This window comes from Budorcas taxicolor, chromosome 25, assembly GCF_023091745.1.
Source record: "Budorcas taxicolor isolate Tak-1 chromosome 25, Takin1.1, whole genome shotgun sequence".
Taxonomy (NCBI): Eukaryota; Metazoa; Chordata; class Mammalia; order Artiodactyla; family Bovidae; genus Budorcas; species Budorcas taxicolor.
Genome location: NC_068934.1, coordinates 43,996,416 through 44,013,471, shown reverse-complemented (window position 1 = coordinate 44,013,471; position 17,056 = coordinate 43,996,416). Strand labels below are relative to the sequence as shown.

Sequence of the window (17,056 nt, the reverse complement as noted above, 5' to 3'; positions counted from 1 at the left end):
CCCATGATGCACCGCTTTGCAGGAGAGGCGGGGCAGGCGTGGAGCCACGCCTTCCCGGGCTCCTGTCCTCTAATCCCATCACTGTTTAGCTCTGAACCACCCGACCCAAGTGGGGACACCCGCTTTGGTTCCTCTTCACCCGATAACCTGACTCAGTCAGCTTTACTGCCGTTCTTTTCTGTTTCCTTGAGGGCTCTTCTTCCTGTTTTCTAGATCAGGGATCAGCAAACTTTTTCTACAAAGAGCCAAAATAGTAGATATTCTTGGATTTACAGGTCACAACCAATCACTCAGGCTTGCCGGTGTAGTGAGAAAGCAACGGTCGACAACATTAAATGAAAAAGCCTGGTTGTGTTCCAATAAACTTTTATTTTTTAGATACTTCAGTTTCATTATAATTTTCACCTGTCACAGAATATTATTATTTTGGATTTTTTCACCTATTAAAAAAAAGTAAAAACTCTTCTAGTTCATGCGCCTTACAAAAAAAGGCAGTGGGGCATATCTGACTGTGGGCAGTAGTTTGCATACCCCGGTTCTAGATGGATAAACAGATGGCTTACGGACCAGAGCTGCAGCCTCCCATAACAAGACAGAGACAGGCAGGATCAGATATGTGAGTCCCCGATTCCAAAGTGGCAGGTGTGGTCAGGGAGCTGAGAAATCATTATTTTTCTCATTCCTGGTCCAGTTACATATAGAAATGGCCAGTTACAGGACCAGGAGATCAGGCACCAGGGAGAGAAGAGGGTGGCCGGCAGTGCTGGAGCCAGAGTCCTGGGAACAGGTCCACTCCCATCTCGGGGTGGGAGTTAGGACAGATGCAGGTGTAGGATTTCCTCTGCCCGCTTCAGGTACTCGGCCGCCTTCTTCTTCACACCCTCTCGGCGGGCAGGTGATGGGTCACCTGGGAAGACAGAATGGCTCAGCGGGTACCTGGATTCAGAACCCCTGGTCTAGCTCCTTACTGTCCACAGAGCATCACCATGTGTCTTTCCCTGTTCCTTGGGAGTCAGATATATGCTCCCCATTTTACAAATAAGAAAACTGAGGCCACAAGAGATAAAGCAGCAGCCCAAGGTCACACAATTGGTCAGTGAAGAGCAATTCTGATCCTTGTTTTTCACTTTTCTTTCCCTTCACTGTACCATCCAGGATCCCAGGCCTGACCCTCCAGCCTCAAGTTTTGCTCACCAGAAACTCCCTGGAGCAGGATGTGCACACCATCCCGGTAGCCCTGCAAAGCAGCAGGGTAGGCACCTGCCTTCTCGTCCCGTAGGGCCTGGGTGATGAGTTCTGTGGCTTGGCTCAGATAGGCAGGGGCGGGCTCTCCTCCCTCGTCGTCCTCCTCTGCTTGTCCGCCTGGCTCCCAGGGTTCCTGGTCCGGCGTTCCAGATTCTGCCTCCAATGCTGCCAGCTCCCCTATGTGGGTAGGACTGGGTCCTGCACCTTCTGTAATCAGATATGGAGGACTCAGGTCAGATCGGCCCTCTTTTTCCCTGGGCCTGCTGCCCAACCCCAGACCTCTCTGGCCCACCAACCTGTCCTGGGTTTCTCAGTGCCTGAGCAATCCAAAAGCCACTTGTGCATAGCACACTAGCCGTGATCTATTTGGTTGGTGGAGTTTGTGTGCTTTTGTAAAAATAGTCTTACTTCCCTAATTCTTTGTTTATAGTGAGATATAGTTGATTTACGATCTTATATAAGTTTCAGGTGTACAACATTACCTAATTCTTTCTTTGTGTGTGTGCATTTTCAGTTGTGTCTCTTTTGAGACCGCATGGACTGTAGCTTGCCAGGCTCCTCTGTCCATGGGATTTTCCAGGCAAGAATACTGAAGTGGGTTGCCATTTCCTACTCCAGGGGATCTTCCCGACCCAGGGATCGAATCCGGGTGTCCTCTCTCTCCTGCATTGAGGTGAGTCATTATTAACATTTTACCACTGAGTCATCATTAACATTAATTTGCAAGCTACAGGTCACTGGTTCTACTTCCCTCCTGACTACAATAAATCCAAGAATTTCCTCCACAAAGTTTAATTGAAGGATGCTAGGCCAAGCATGCCAGGTCAAGGGTAGAAATGCTCCAAGCTTTGGAATCTTAGAATAATGGATCCAGAGAACCTCCAGGCTTTTTCAAGTCTTTCAATATGAGCTGAGACCCCAAATGGGAAGAAGTGGGTGGAAGGTATTCACACATTCCAGAGAGAAGGGCTCATATATCCTCTAGGACTGGCAAGGAGATGGTCAGATTCCCTCTGTAGATTCCACAATAGAAGGCTGGTGATCTGGTGAACCTTGGATGAAAAGGCCTTTAAAGGGAAGGTGCAGGACTAGGAACCACCGCTGCACACCACTGGCCTGGAGAGGGAAGGGTGGGCCTCTCTAGAGCCCCGCCAGAGGGACCCCGTGTGGAGCCCAGGGGCCTTATAGGAAGGTAAGGTGACATTTCACTGTCCAGTTGGACTACAGCCCTTCCTGTGTTGTTCATGAAGCAGAAGACAGAAGAGATCTTGGGACACCCTAGGACTTGAGTTCAAGAGCCTGGTGTATGTGATAAAGAGAGAGAGAGATGAATGCCAGCCCTCACCTGGAGAATTCTGATGGTAAAAGGTTGGCTGGACGAACCCACAAAGTGGGGCAAGGACAGGAGGCAGCATCTAAGCAACGTGCCCTTCCAGCTTGGTGGGGGCGAGAATTTAGGAGTTTTTCCATGGGTCAAGGGAACATCTTATGGGAGCTGCCTTTGAAGAGTCTTGCCAGGCTCTTGCCCAAGTACCTGGGTACTGGGCACCCCAGGAGGCTTGGCTGGGGCCAGGCAGAGTGCCTGGATCCTGCCTCTCTGTAGCCAGGTTCATCAGCCACGGTGACATCACCCCTGCCTTTCTCCTCCAAAGGACATTCCTCACACCCTGGTTACCATGGCCAGGGGCCCAGCCACCAATCAGGCCAGAGTTGCGGGGGTGGGGGATGTAGGGTAAGGCTGAAAACTGAATGCAAGACTGAGGTCCTGATTTGGATCGGACCTCAGAGTGAGAGAACTCAAGTGCCTGAAAAAATCAGAAAGCTAAGGGCCTGCCCAAGAGGTCACCAAAGGGTAAAGAAGGGAAGCCAACAAAACAGGCTGAAAAAGACAGCCGAGGAAGCCAAAATGAAACTGTGTCATGATGACCCGAAGTGCAACCGACCATTTCAACACCCTAGCTGCAGTAACAGCATAAACTCAGAATTTTAAAATGAAAAGATCCTGAGTCTCAGAGCTGGGGATTGTCAAGCTCCTGATCTGACAAGGAGCTCAGGACCAGGGCCTCCATGGGGGGCCCCTTCACGTCTGGTGCCCTCACACGCTGCCCCAGGGGCTTCCTCTGCTGTCCTTGGAGCAGGACTGCCATTCACTGAAAGGATCTATAGCCTTCAGGATCTACAGCCAGACCCTGAGCCAGCCAGGAAACCTCCACCTTGAGCTTCGAGCGAAAGAAGTCAGACCCTCCCAGGGCAGTGTGACACCCTGCTGGTTCCAAAGTGTTCTCAGGGAGAGGATCCATGGTGGGAAACGGCTCACTTCCTCTACAGTTGCTCACTGTGCTGGAGTACCTAGCTGGCCAGGGCAGCAACAGCACCTGGGAAGGGGCAGTTCAGTTCAGTTCAGTTGCTCAGTCATGTCTGACTCTTTGCAACCCCATGGACTGCACCACGCCAGGCTTCCCCGTCTATCAACAACTCCCGGAGCCTACTCAAACTCATGTCCGTCGCGTCGGTGATGCCATCCAATCATCTCATCCTCTGTTGTCCCCTTCTCCTCCTGCCTTCAGTCTTTCCCAGCAGCAGGGTCTTTTCAAATAAATCGGTTCTTCGCATCAGGTGGCCAAAGTATTGGAGCTTCAGCCTCAGCATCAGTCCTTCCAATGAATATTCAGGGCTGATTTCCTTGAGGACTGACTGGTTTGATCTCCTTGCAGTCCAAGGGACTCTCAAGAGTCTTCTCCAACACCTTCCTTGGGAAGGGGCACTGCTTCTAATTCTCATCAAAGCCACCTTTCGCCCACAGGGGGCACCTTTCTCTGATTTACACAGGCAAGGTGCAGCTGGTGGCTATGCCTCCCTACCATAAGGACTTTCTGCCCAGCTCCAGCCCCCTCACCCTACCCCCACCCCACTCATCCCAACTTGTTACCTTCCTTGGAGAAGGGGTCGAACAGGGCAAGCTCAGCCTCGGTGAGGGGGCCTCGGGCAGAGGAACTGGATGCCTCCTCGATGCTCCCACAGTTAAAGAGGAGATCCAAGGCCTCCTGAGCAGGGCTGGATGGTGGCAGGTCCGCTGAGGAATAGATCAGTGGGGACATTCATGCCTGCTTTTATTATTATTTCCCAGCTTTCAAAATGTCGTTACCTGCTCACTGAAGCCCTGCAGCAACCACAGCATAGACAATTCCATTCTTAAAGTTTGTGCCCATTTTACAGATTAACACTATAGCCTTGAGGAGGAAAATGACCTGGGCAGAGTTCCTCAGCAGGATAGTGGTAGAGGAGTCAGGAAAGGCTTTCCACTGAGGAGGGAGTGGTTCCCACTCCCCATACAGACAGGCTCTGGACCCTCCAGCCCTGGCTCGCTCTCCCGCCCCACATACCTGGCACCTCCAACTCCTCAAGGCCCCTTCTCTCTGCAGGAAGCGGCTGGGGCAACCAAGTCTCATGAGGCTGGGCCCGGGGCTCGTCAGGCGGTGGTGTGGGAATCAGAGGCGGGGGCAGGATGTGCAGGTCTCTGGACACCTCGGAGGGCCGTGTCATCTCCCCACCCTGCACGAGAGAAAGACCAGCCGGGGTAGTCACAGGGGACAGCCTGTGGGCAGGTAGGCTCCCCAGGTGCTGAGGACTGGGGAAGAGCAGGCGCACATACCCGGAAGAACTCCTTGAGCTGGGGGCTGTTGTTAAGCGCGGGGATGTGCACAGTGAAGCGAAGCAAGTCCTCGGCCCCCTTCCGCCGCTCCTCAATCACCGAGGCTTCAAACCGGCCTGCACCCGCCGGGACAAGGAGATAAGAGTGACCCACGGGGACTTCTGGCTTCCAGGCCACTTTTCCTGGTCCTGCCTGAGAGGATCTGAGCAGCCCACTGGCCCCCACCCCATTCTCCTAGAAATCTTCCTTGGCTCTGCCTGGGGTGAGGGTCTTGCAAGGAGCGACCTATCTCCCTATTCATCCATTTACTGGATGACTATTGAGCACCTACTATTGGTTGGTTCAGGAGGTGAATGAGAGTGAAGCGAGGTCTCTGCCCTCATGGTTATTACATCCCAGACAGGGGGAAGCAGGCAACCAACAAGAAACAAATAATTTCAGATGGTTTCGATGTATTAGGGAGGAAAGTAAGACACAGAGCGGGGAAGTGACTTGCCCAAGGTCACACAGAAAGTAGCCCCATGTTTACAGCTTCTCTGTTCGGTTCCAGGCATCATGTAGAGTTATTTAACTCTGGGCTAGTTATCATGCTGCCCGGGGGAGTTATCCCACTGCCTGGCATAATTTGCTAGCGAGGACTTTTCACCTTGCTACACAAGAACATCTCCTGTGAGTCCAGAGACACAAGTAACAGACCAGCCCTGTCTGGGAGAAATATAATATGAGCCTCATATGTAATTTACAATTTTCTAGGAGCCGCATTTTAAAAAAATGAAAAGAAACAGATTAAATTTTAATTATATATTCTGTTTAACCCAGTATATCCAAAATAGTCTCATTTGAACATATAAACAATATATCAACTATTGAGATAGTTTGCGTTGTTTTTTCAGTGTATTTGACCCATAAACACATCTCAGTCCAGACCAGCCACATTTTTGGTGCTCCTCAGCCATAGGTGGTTCATGGCTGCTCTTTCTGGTCAAGTGCAGGTCTAGAACAAACACCGGGTTGTGGCTTGGAGTTCTGGCTCAAGCCCCTTCACCCTAAGCCTCAGTTTCCTCATCTTGAAAATGGGGCTAATGAGGACAGGAATTAATATTAAAGGGCTCGACACACAACAAGGGCAGGGCCATTTCCCCATGTGTAAAATGAGATCGTCTTTAATGATCGCTGGGTCAGGAAGGTCCCGTGGAGGAGGGCATGGCAACCCACTCCAGTATTCTCGCCTGGAGAATCCCATGGACAGAGGAGCCTGGCGGGTTGCAGTCTATGAGGTCACAAAGAGTCGGATACAACTGAAGTGGCTTAGCAAACACACACACAAGGGCCCTTCCAGTGGTCTGAAACACATCTTTGCCAGGAGTTTCAGACTCCCTCCATCCACCCCTCAGCAGCAAGTGTCCCCTTTGCCCAGTGCTCCCTCCATCTTTGGCCTGAATGCCTGAATCAAGACTCACCAAACACCTGGGCGCGGGGGAAGGCTGGGAACTCCTCGAGGCGGCGGAAGAGGTTGCGGTGGGTGTAGGCCAGGTCTCCATGCAGCTTTCGGAAGTCACTGTACCGCTTCCAGACCACCACCTAAGAGGGACACGTGACTTGACTGGGCTGAGCAGTGGTGGGATGCGGCCTTCCCCAGCCCCAGCCCGGCTCCAGGCAGTGTGTGCGTTAGGGCCCAGCAGCCCCTCCTCCCAGAGCCAGGGAGAGAAGGGGGCTGGTCTCCTGTGCAGTTACCACCGTCGCTTCACTGGTTTTGGATCTGGAATTGGGAGATGGTCCCCTTCCTCCTATGAGGCTCACCTCTTTGACATCCTCCGGGTCCCTCTTTGAGATGAACTGAGGAAAAAAGGCAAAAACCAGTGAGACAGACATCCATCCCCTGTAAAAGATGGCCCAGCTACCTTCCAGCCCCCTTCAGAAGAGCAGAGCCCGTCAGCCAGTGGTATCAAGGGGTCCTGGTTTAAGGCCTTGAGAATAACTTTGAGCAGTTTTTGTACCATGTACCTTAGTTTCTTCATCTGTCAAACTGTTACCGACCTGGGTCCTTGGACTCTTTAATCAACAGAAACTGATGAGGCTGGCTGAGAAAAATCAGGCAAGGCTTTAATGGGACTCAGATGCAGCACAAGGGGTGGAAAACAAGTGACAGGGACCCTTATTCACTCTCTCTGAGGAGGGCTGGCTGGTTCCTTAAATGGTTTGGGCCCAAGGAGTGGCTTGAGTGATCAGCTCATCCCCTTGGTGGTGCGGTGTGCAGGGACCATGCACAGCACCCTGCTTTTGTGCCAGGCACCTCTGAAGTGGCAGTAGGTTTGTGGCCTTATTGTATCTCACGGTTCACAATTGCCTAGACTTAGCCTGGAGGAGCCTCGTAGGCTGCAGTCCATGGGGTCGCTAAGAGTTGGACGCGACTGAGTGACTTCACTTTCACTTTTCACTTTCATGCATTGGAGAAGGAAATGGCAACCCACTCCAGTGTTCTTGCCTGGAGAATCCCAGGGATGGGGGAGCCTGGTGGCTGCCATCTATGGGGTCACACAGAGTCAGATACGACTGAAGTGACTTAGCAGCAGTAGCAGCAGCAGCATGCAGGCAGTTATTTTGAGTTCCTTATAGTTTCTTTCTTTTCTAAAAATATCTATCTATCTATTTGGGCTTCCCTGGTGGCACAGATAAGGAAGAATCTGCCTGCAATGCAGGAGACCCGGGTTTGGTCCCTGGCTTGGGAGGATCCCCTGGAGAAGGGAATGGCTATCCACTCCAGTGTTCTTGCCTGGAGAATTCCATGGACAGAGGAGCCTGGCAGACTACAGTCCATGAGGACGCAGAGAGTTGGACACGACTGAGCGGCTGACACACACTTTTCTGTTTACTTGTGTATTTACTTGGCTCCATCAGGCCTTAGTTGCAGCACACGGAATCCTTTAGTTGTGGCACACGGACCCTTAGTTGCTGCATGTGGGACCTAAATCCCTGATCAGGGATCGAACCTGGGCCCCCTGCACTGGGAGTGTGGAGTCTTTGCAACCGGACCACCAGGCAAGTGCTACCCTTACAGTTTCTTTGTGTTCTCTTTGTCCAGGTGCAAGCGTAAGTAAGCCAGTACAGGGTCCCAGGTCCCAGCCATTCTCAAAATGGGAGGAGCCCTAAAGGCCCGTCTAGAGGGCTCCATCCTCAACCCAGCTTCTATCTCACTTCCTTCAGAGGGTAAGCCCCTGCATCTCTTTCTGAAACCAAAGACCTCCAAGTTCTCTAAAGAATGAGGTTCTGTCCCAGGAGCCACCCCTCCGTTCAAGGAGGAAGCTGCTGTGGGTGAACACTGCTGGACACGGAAGTGAACACTCCTGGACACGGAAGAAACCTCCCCGGGGTTGTGAAGAGCAGACTGGTGTCTGACATGGAAAAAAGACTCCATTTTCACTAGGGCACGCTCATAAGAATTTAAAAAATAACACCCTACAGCTTGAAGTAGCTCCGACAGTTTCCAAACATCTCCAGTTCATTACTCTACATCCCAGGGAGGCACATATGATTCACACGCCCATTTATGAGAAGAGGAAATGGAGGCTTAGAGAGGGCTCCTGACCTGTCGGGGGACTGCTAGCATTGAAACCCTGGTCTTTGCTTTTCACAACAGGCTTGCCTAAAATATTTTGGGTAAAAGAAACCATATTGAAAAACCATTGAGGAATATATACCTGCCAAAGGACTCCTTTCCAGGATATATAAATACCTCCCACGTGTGTGTGCAGTCACTCAGTCGTGTCCGACTCTTAGCAACCCCACGGACTGTAACCCACAGGCTTCTCTGTCCATGGGATTCTCCAGGCAAGAATACTGTAGTGGGTTGCCATTTCCTTCCCCAAGGGATGTTCCCAACCCAGCGATTGAACCCATATCTCCTGCACTGGCAGGATTCCTTACTACTAAGCCACCAGGGAAGCCGAAAGAACCCCTATAGGTACATATATACACAGAATATTACTCAGCTATAAAAAAGAACGAAATAATGCCATTTTCAGTAACACGGGTGACCCTACAGATTATCATACCAAGTGAAGTAAGTCAGAGAAAGACAAATATTATATGACATCTCTCATATGTGGAATCTAATGTTTTTTTAAAAGCTGCAAATGAACTTATTTACAAAACAGAAATAGACTTACAGATATGGAAAACAAACTTATGGTTACCCAAGGGGAAATAGGGGAATAAACCAGGAGCTTAGGATGAACATACTACTATATATAAGATAGATAACCAACAAGGACATACTGTATTGCACAGAGAACTCTACTCAATATTCTGTGATAAACGATAAGAGAAAAGAACCTAAAAAAGAATGAATATATGTGTCTGTATAGCTGAATCACTTTGCTGTACACCTGAAACTAACACAACATTGTAAATCAATGATACTTCAATAAAATTAACATAAAAAACAAACAAACAAGAAGGGGAAATCTTGAAGTTCATGTAAGAATTATTGGAAACAAAGTATAGAAAATTTAAAAAAAGAACGTTCTATAAATTAATATCAAAAAGACAAACAATCCAACTTTATAAAATGGACAAAATACTTGAACAGGCAACTCCCACAAAAGAAGACGTTTGAATGGCCAAAAAGATCATGAAAATATGCTCATTAGTCCTAAGAGAAATGCAAATTTTAATATCCCAGTGAAATACTACACAGCCACCAAGAATGGCTAAAATTAAAGACGCTGATGATATCGAGTGTTGGTGAGAATGAGAGTATAAAATGGTACAACTACTTTGGAAAACTGAAAATTACTAGGAAAAGTTACACATATGCCCAGCAAATGGCCCAGCAATGCCCAGGTACTCTCTTTTTTTCAACTCTTACTTACTATTGAATTATAGTTGATTTTGAACTTATTTTTGAACTGTGGTATTGGAAAAGATTCTTGAGAGTCCCTTCGACTGCAAGGCGATCAACCAGTCAATCCTAAAGGAAATGAGTCCTGAATATTCACTGGAAGGACTGATGCTGAAGCTGAGACTCCAATACTTTGGCCACTTGATGTGAAGAACCTATTCATTGGAAAAGACCCTGATGCTGGGAAAGACTGAAGGCGGGAGGATAAGGGGACAACAGAGGATAAGATGGTTGGATGGCATAACCGACTCAATGGACATGAGTTTGAGTAGGTTCCAGGAGCTGGTAACGGACAGGGAAGCCTGGCATACTGCAGTCCATGGGGCCGCAAAGAGTCTGACTGAACTGAGATAGCTGATTTACAATATTCAGGTATATACACATACATAAATAATATTTTTTCAGATTCTTTTCCATTATATTAGTTTATTACAAGATGGGATCCTGGTGGCTCAGACGGTAAAGACTCTGCCTGCAATGCAGGAGACCTGGGCTTGATCCTTGGCTGGGGAAGATCCCTGGAGAACGAAATGGCAACCCATTTCAGTATTCTTGCCTGGAGAATTCCATGGACAGGAGAGCTTGGCAGGCTATAGTTCATGGGGTAACAAAGGGTCGGACATGACTGAGTAACTAATACTTCTTCTTATTACAAGATATCAACTACAGGGACTTTCCTGGCAGTCCAGTGGTTAAGATGCCAGGCTTCTATTGCAAGGGGCATGGGTTTGACCCCTGGTCAGGGATCTAAGACCCCATATGCCTGGGGGTGAGGCAAAAAAAGAGAAAGATATTGCCTATTGCCTATAGTTCCCTGTGCTATACAGTAGGGCCTTGTTGCTCACCCCCTTTTTTTTTTTTTTTTTTTAAGATTTATTTATTTATTTTTGGTTGCGCTGGGTCTTCATTGCTGGGTGCAGACTTTCTAGTTCTCTAGTTGTGGTGCGCAGGCTTCCTATTGTGGTGGCTTCTTTCATTGCAGAGCATGGTCTCTAGGGCACACAAGCTCAGTAGTTCTGGAGCACTAACAGCTGCTTTGTGGCATGTGGCATGTTCCCGGACCAGGGATCGAACTCGTCCCCCGCTTTGGCAGGCAGATTCTTCCACCAGGGAAGCCCTAATCTATTTTATATATAGTAGTTTGTATCTGCTAATTCCAAACTCCTAATTTATTCCCCACACCCCTTTCTCTTATGGTAACCATTAGTTTATTGTCTGTGAGTCTGTTCATTTTAAAATAAGTTGATTTGTATAATTTTTTTAGATTCCAGATATAAGGGATACCATATGACATTTGTCTTGGATTATCTTTTTATTTTCATTTTTTAAATTTTTTTTTAATATTTGCATTTTTTAGATACAGGAATGACACAAAAGATTTGAGGGAAGACCACTTTAAACATCTAGGATTCTGCATTTAAATCATTTCGGAAATCTTTACATTTCTGCTTTACTTTAAGTTATTAATGCACCAGTTTAATAGTTGCCTACTTCAAAATTGTAAAAATACAAAAATATTTACAGTGAAAAATCTTCCCCAATTAGTTCTTGTATGTCATTCTACAGATAATATTATAGTTTCTATTTTTAATTCCTTTCATGATATCCTCTGTCTCTATACACCTATAACGTTATTACTACTTCGTATACCAACTTTCGTCTTTATCTACTGACTTCCTATTGTGACTGTGAAGAGACTTATTCCTTTATTTCTTTTGAAGTGTATGAATTTTTAGTCATACACAGGCATAATTTTTTGAAAAAATTTAAAGTAATTCAACTCCTTAAAGAGTTTTCATATGAATATCAAACAAACCAACAAACAAAACTTACTCCAAGAGACTGGAGACCTAATCAATATTTGGGATGAGCCAGTTTTCAGCTTAATTTAAAGAAATTCACAGCCTGACGCCAAGCTGCCACGCACTGGGCGTGGACGCACCTCGCAGTCTGGGAACTGCCTGCACGCCCTTTTAAAAGAGCAGCGCCCTCCTGTGGCCCCGCCCCTTGATGGCTAAAGAAGTAAACTAGGGCCCATTAACCCCCCCCCCCTTAAAGGGGAAATCCATTCTGTCGTCTAAAATGGGCGCTTCCAGCAGCGTCTTGCTTTAAAGTAAAACACGGCCCCACTCTTGTTAAAAGGGTAAATTCCCGCTGGGCCCCACCTTACCTGCGCCGTCACTTTGTATTCAGTGTAGCCCTTGGGGTGGGTCCGGGGGTCGGAGACTGTGTAGTGTCGCAGGAAGTCGTCTTTCGCCTGCCGGGACATGGCAAATAAATTGGAGCGGATCTGACCGCCGGCCTCCGCCTCCTCCAAGCCGCCCCCGCCCCTCCAGTTCAGTCTTCCCCAGTCGCCGCCTCGCCCGGGCCTGCGCCTTTCATCCTAAGGCCCAGGGAGCTGGTCGCAAGTGACAGCGCAATTCTCGGCCAGGCGCTTGGCCAAGGGAGCGTCTAAAAAGTTCTCGATGGTTGGTAAAGCCGGAACCAAGTGATTTGGGAAAGAATTGGGGAAGAGTAAGGAAGGCAATGGCAACCCACCCCAGTAGTCTTGCCTGGAAAATGCCATGGACGGAGGAGCCTAGTAGGCTGCAGTCCATGGGGTCGCGAAGAGTCAGACATGACAGAGAGACTTCACTTTCACTTTTCACTTTCATGCATTGGAGAAGGAAATGGCAACCCACTCCAGTGTTCTTGCCTGGAGAATCCCAGAGACGGGGGTGCCTGGTGGGCTGCTGTCTATGGGGTCGCACAGCAACAGCAGCAGCAAGGATTGGGCAAGCTGGATGACTCAGGTCTGCTTAGAGATAAACCAACCCCATGTGATGGTAAACCCTCATCAGTTCAGTTCAGTCGCTCAGTTGTGTCCGACTCTTTGCGACCCCATGAATCGCAGCACGCCAGGCCTCCCTGTTCATCACCATCTCCCAGAGTTCACTCAGACTCACGTCCATCGAGTCCATGATGCCATCCAGCCATCTCATCCTTGGTCGTCCCCTTCTCCTCCTGCCCCCAATCCCTTCCAGCATCAGAGTCTTTTCCAATGAGTCAACTCTTCGCATGAGGTGGCCAAAGTACTGGAGTTTCAGCTTTAGCATCATTCCTTCCAAAGAAATCCCAGGACTGATCTCCTTCAGAATGGACTGGTTGGATCTCCTTGCAGTCCAAGGGACTCTCGAGTTTTCTCCAACACCACATTTCAAAAGCATCAATTCTTCGGAGCTCAGCCTTCTTCACAGTCCAACTCTCACATACATACATGACTACTGGAAAAACCATAGACTTGACTACACAGACCTTAGTCGGCAAAGTAATACTTCTGCTTTTGAATATACTGTCTAGGTTGGTCATAACTTTTCTTCCAAGGAGTAGGTGTCTTTTAATTTCATGGCTGCAATCACCATCTGCAGTGATTTTGGAGCCCCCCAAAATAAAGTCAGCTACTGTTTCCCCTGTTTCCCCATCTGTTTCCCATGAAGTGATGGGACCGGATGCCATGATCTTCGTTTTCTGAACTGAGCTTTAAGCCAACTTTTTCACTCTCCTCTTTCACTTTCATCAAGAGGCTTTTTAGCTCCTCTTCACTTTCTGCCATAAGGGTGGTGTCATCTGCATAGCTGAGGTTATTGATATTTCTCCCAGCAATCTTGATTCCAGCTTGTGTTTCTTCCAGTCCAGCGTTTCTCATGATGTACTCTGCATAGAAGTTAAATAAGCAGGGTGACAATATACAGCCTTGACGTACTCCTTTTCCTATTTGGAACCAGTCTGTTGTTCCATGTCCAGTTCTAACTGTTGCTTCCTGACCTGCATACAGATTTCTCAAGAGGCAGGTCAGGTGGTCTGGTATTCCCATCTCTTTCAGAATTTTCCACAGTTTATTGTGCCACACAGTCAAAGGTTTTGGCATAGTCAATAAAGCAGAAATAGATGTTTTTCTGGAACCTCTTGCTTTTCCCATGATCCAGCGGATGTTGGCAATTTGATCTCTGGTTCCTCTGCCTTTTCTAAAACCAGCTTGAACGTCAGGGAGTTCACGGTTCACGTATTGCTGAAGCCTGGCTTGGAGAATTTTGAGCATTACTTTACTAGCATGTGAGATGAGTGCAGTTGTGTGGTAGTTTGAGCATTCTTTGGCATTTCCTTTCTTTGGAATTGGAATGAAAACTGACCCTTTCCAGTCCTGTGGCCACTGCTGAGTTTTCCAAATTTGCTGGCATATTGAGTGCAGCACTTTCACAGCATCATCTTTCAGGATTTGAAATAGCTCAATTGGAATTCCATCACCTCCACTAGCTTTGTTCGTAGTGATGCTTTCTAAGGCCCACTTGACTTCACATTCCAGGATGTCTGGCTCTAGATGAGTGATCACACCATCGTGATTATCTGGGTCGTGAAGACTTCTTTGCTTCCCAATTCCCTTCTTTCATCCATTCCCTCAAATTTTATTGTGTTCAATATGTGCCCGACATTGGCAAATCATTTCCCTTTCTCCTTCCCTGTTGCTGCTGCTAAGTTGCTTCAGTCGTGTCCGACTCTGTGCAACCCCATAGACGGAAGCCCACCAGGCTCCCCCGTCCCTGGGATTCTCCAGGCAAGAACACTGGAGTGGGTTGCCATCTCCTTCTCCAATGTATGAAAGTGAAAAGTGAAAGTGAAGTCTCTCAGTCGTGTCCAACTCTTTGCGACCCCATGGACTGCAGCCCACCAGGCTCCTCCGTCCATGGCATTTTCCAGGCAAGAGTACTGGAGTGGGGTGCCATTACCTTCTCCTTCCCTCAGTTCAGTTCAGTCACTCAGTCGTGTCCGACTCTGCGACCCCATGAATCGCAGCACGCCAGGCCTCCCTGTTCATCACCATCTCCCAGAGTTCACTCAGACTCATGTCCATCGAGTCCATGATGCCATCCAGCCATCTCATCCTCGGTCGTCCCCTTCTCCTCCTGCCCCCAATCCCTCCCAGCATCAGAGTCTTTTCCAATGAGTCAACTCTTTTCATGAGGTGGCCAAAGTACTGGAGTTTCAGCTTTAGCATCATTCATTCCAAAGAAATCCCAGGACTGATCTCCTTCAGAATGGACTGGTTGGATCTCCTTGCAGTCCAAGGAACTCTCAAGAGTCTTCTCCAACACCACATTTCAAAAGCATCAATTCTTCGGAGCTCAGCCTTCTTCACAGTCCAAGTCTCACATCCATACATGACCACAGGAAAAACCATAGCCTTGACTAGATGGACCTTATTCAGCAAAGTAATGTCTCTGCTTTTGAATATACTGTCTAGGTTGGTCATAACTTTTCTTCCAAGGAGTAAGCGTCTTTTAATTTCATGGCTGCAATCACCATCTGCAGTGATTTTGGAGCCCAAAAAAATAAAGTCTGACTCTGTTTCCTCTGTTTCCCCATCTATTTCCCATGAAGTGATGGGACCAGATGCCATGATCTTCGTTTTCTGAATGTTGAGCTTTAAGCCAACTTTTTCACTCTCCTCTTTCACTTTCATCAAGAGGCTTTTTAGCTCCTCTTCACTTTCTGCCATAAAGGTGGTGTCATCTGCACATCTGAGGTTATTGATATTTCTCCTAGCAATCTTGATTCCAGCTTGTGTTTCTTCCAGTCCAGCGTTTCTCATGAGTTACTCTGCATATAAGTTAGGGGAACATAAAGAACTCCAGAGAAGTACAGTTGTGACATGGGTTCTGAAGCCACATGTCTTACTAACTACAAGAGTTTCTCTTAACTACTTGAGCGACAGTTTCTCATCCCTAGAATGGGCATGTTGATATAGAATCTACTGCAGTGGATGTTTCTCTTTTTCCTTTGTGGGTCCGTCTAGCATTCACCCCTGCCTTTCTGTTAGCATCATAGCACCAGATCTTTCAAGGTAGTTCACTAGTATGTGCAGCCCTCCAGCCTCTTAGCTCAGAATCCAAAGGTACCAGCTCCTTTCCTTGCCCCAGGTCCCAAGTAGGGGTTGGGGACTCCCTCCTGAAAGACTTGACTCTTGAGTGAGGGACAGGCACAGTGCCTGGTGAGGGGACAACGTGGTTCCTAGAGTACAGTGTTGGCTGTGGGTTTGGCTGCCCAGCCTTTGGAGCTGTCCAATCTCTATTGATATGCCCTGAGTTCCCAGTATCTGTCCAAGAAACGTTCTTTCTGCTGAAGGCAGTGATCTGTGTCTGGACAGCACACCCAGGACCCTGACTGATCCCACCACCACCACGCTGTGAAGCCTAAATGGAGTAGCAAGTGTGGCCGTTCTTCTTACTGGAACTCAGATGAGTGGGTGCTATAACTTCAGAAACACAAAGCAAACTCCCAGACCAGACTCTTGGGAGTGGTGGAAACAGGGTAGTTCATCCGGAGGTGTTTGTGAGGAGGCTGGGATGGGCTGTGTCCCCTCTTACAGCATACACAGGGCTCCTCTGAAGACCCCTTTCTTGGTTGGGAAGACCCCTGGAGAAGGGAATGGCTCCCCACTCCAGTATTCTTGCCTCAAGAATCCCATGGACAGAAGAGTCTGGTGGGCTACAGTCCATAGGGTCGCAAAGAGTCAAGACAGGACTGAGCGATTAACAGACACACACACCTGGTTTTCAGAGTTCTCTTGGCAGGGCCCTGGCTTCAAGTCCCCTTCTCTCCCATCATTCCCTCCCCTCCCTTGCCCAGCAGCTCCCCATTCTCCCATTTCTGCCTTCTTTATCCATCTAAGACCTTTCCCAAATAGGTCAGCTTAGCCCCGGGCCTTTCTCCTTCCATCAGGAGTTCCATCACTGGTAGAAGTGAACAGAAGAGCCTTCTCAGAAGGCAGGGGAGAAGGAAGAGCTGCAAATGCACAGGGGCAGGGGGTCTGCTCCCCACGTTCCCACTGGGTCAGCTTGACCACGTGATGCAGGCTTTCTGCTGCAGCTCATCCTCCACATTCAGAGGACTTGTGATGAGTGTAAGCTTGTTAGCATTCTTATTTGTCTCTGGACTTCTCTGATGGCTCAGATGGTAAAGAATCTGCCCGAAATGTGGGAGACCAGGTTTGATTCCTGGTCAGGAAGATCCTCTGGAGGAAGGCATGGCAACCCACTCCAGTATTCTTGCCTGGGAAATATTTGTCATTAGCCATGTATAATTCACCTTTGAGTGAAAGCATGCTGCTTACTAAGGGCCCCTAGGAGGGCTTGAACACTGGGTTGACTCACCCAGATCAGTGGATGTCTGAATTCACAGATTGGATCTGCTTGAACTCCTACTGGTTCAAATAAAGATAATTA

At 48.3% G+C, this 17,056-nt stretch overlaps 1 protein-coding gene across 1 annotated transcript; it reads right to left on the bottom strand.

The window, feature by feature from the left end:
• Positions 1-413: 413 nt before the first annotated feature.
• SNX15 (sorting nexin 15) lies at positions 414-12,126 on the bottom strand. Its single transcript, XM_052662227.1, has 8 exons — positions 11,968-12,126; positions 6,698-6,733; positions 6,358-6,478; positions 4,898-5,013; positions 4,629-4,797; positions 4,175-4,318; positions 1,195-1,452; positions 414-907 (listed from the first exon to the last, which is right to left on the bottom strand). The coding sequence occupies exons 1-8, from the start codon at positions 12,064-12,066 to the stop codon at positions 813-815; spliced, it is 1,038 nt and encodes a 345-aa protein (XP_052518187.1). The 5' UTR covers positions 12,067-12,126; the 3' UTR covers positions 414-812.
• Positions 12,127-17,056: the final 4,930 nt, after the last annotated feature.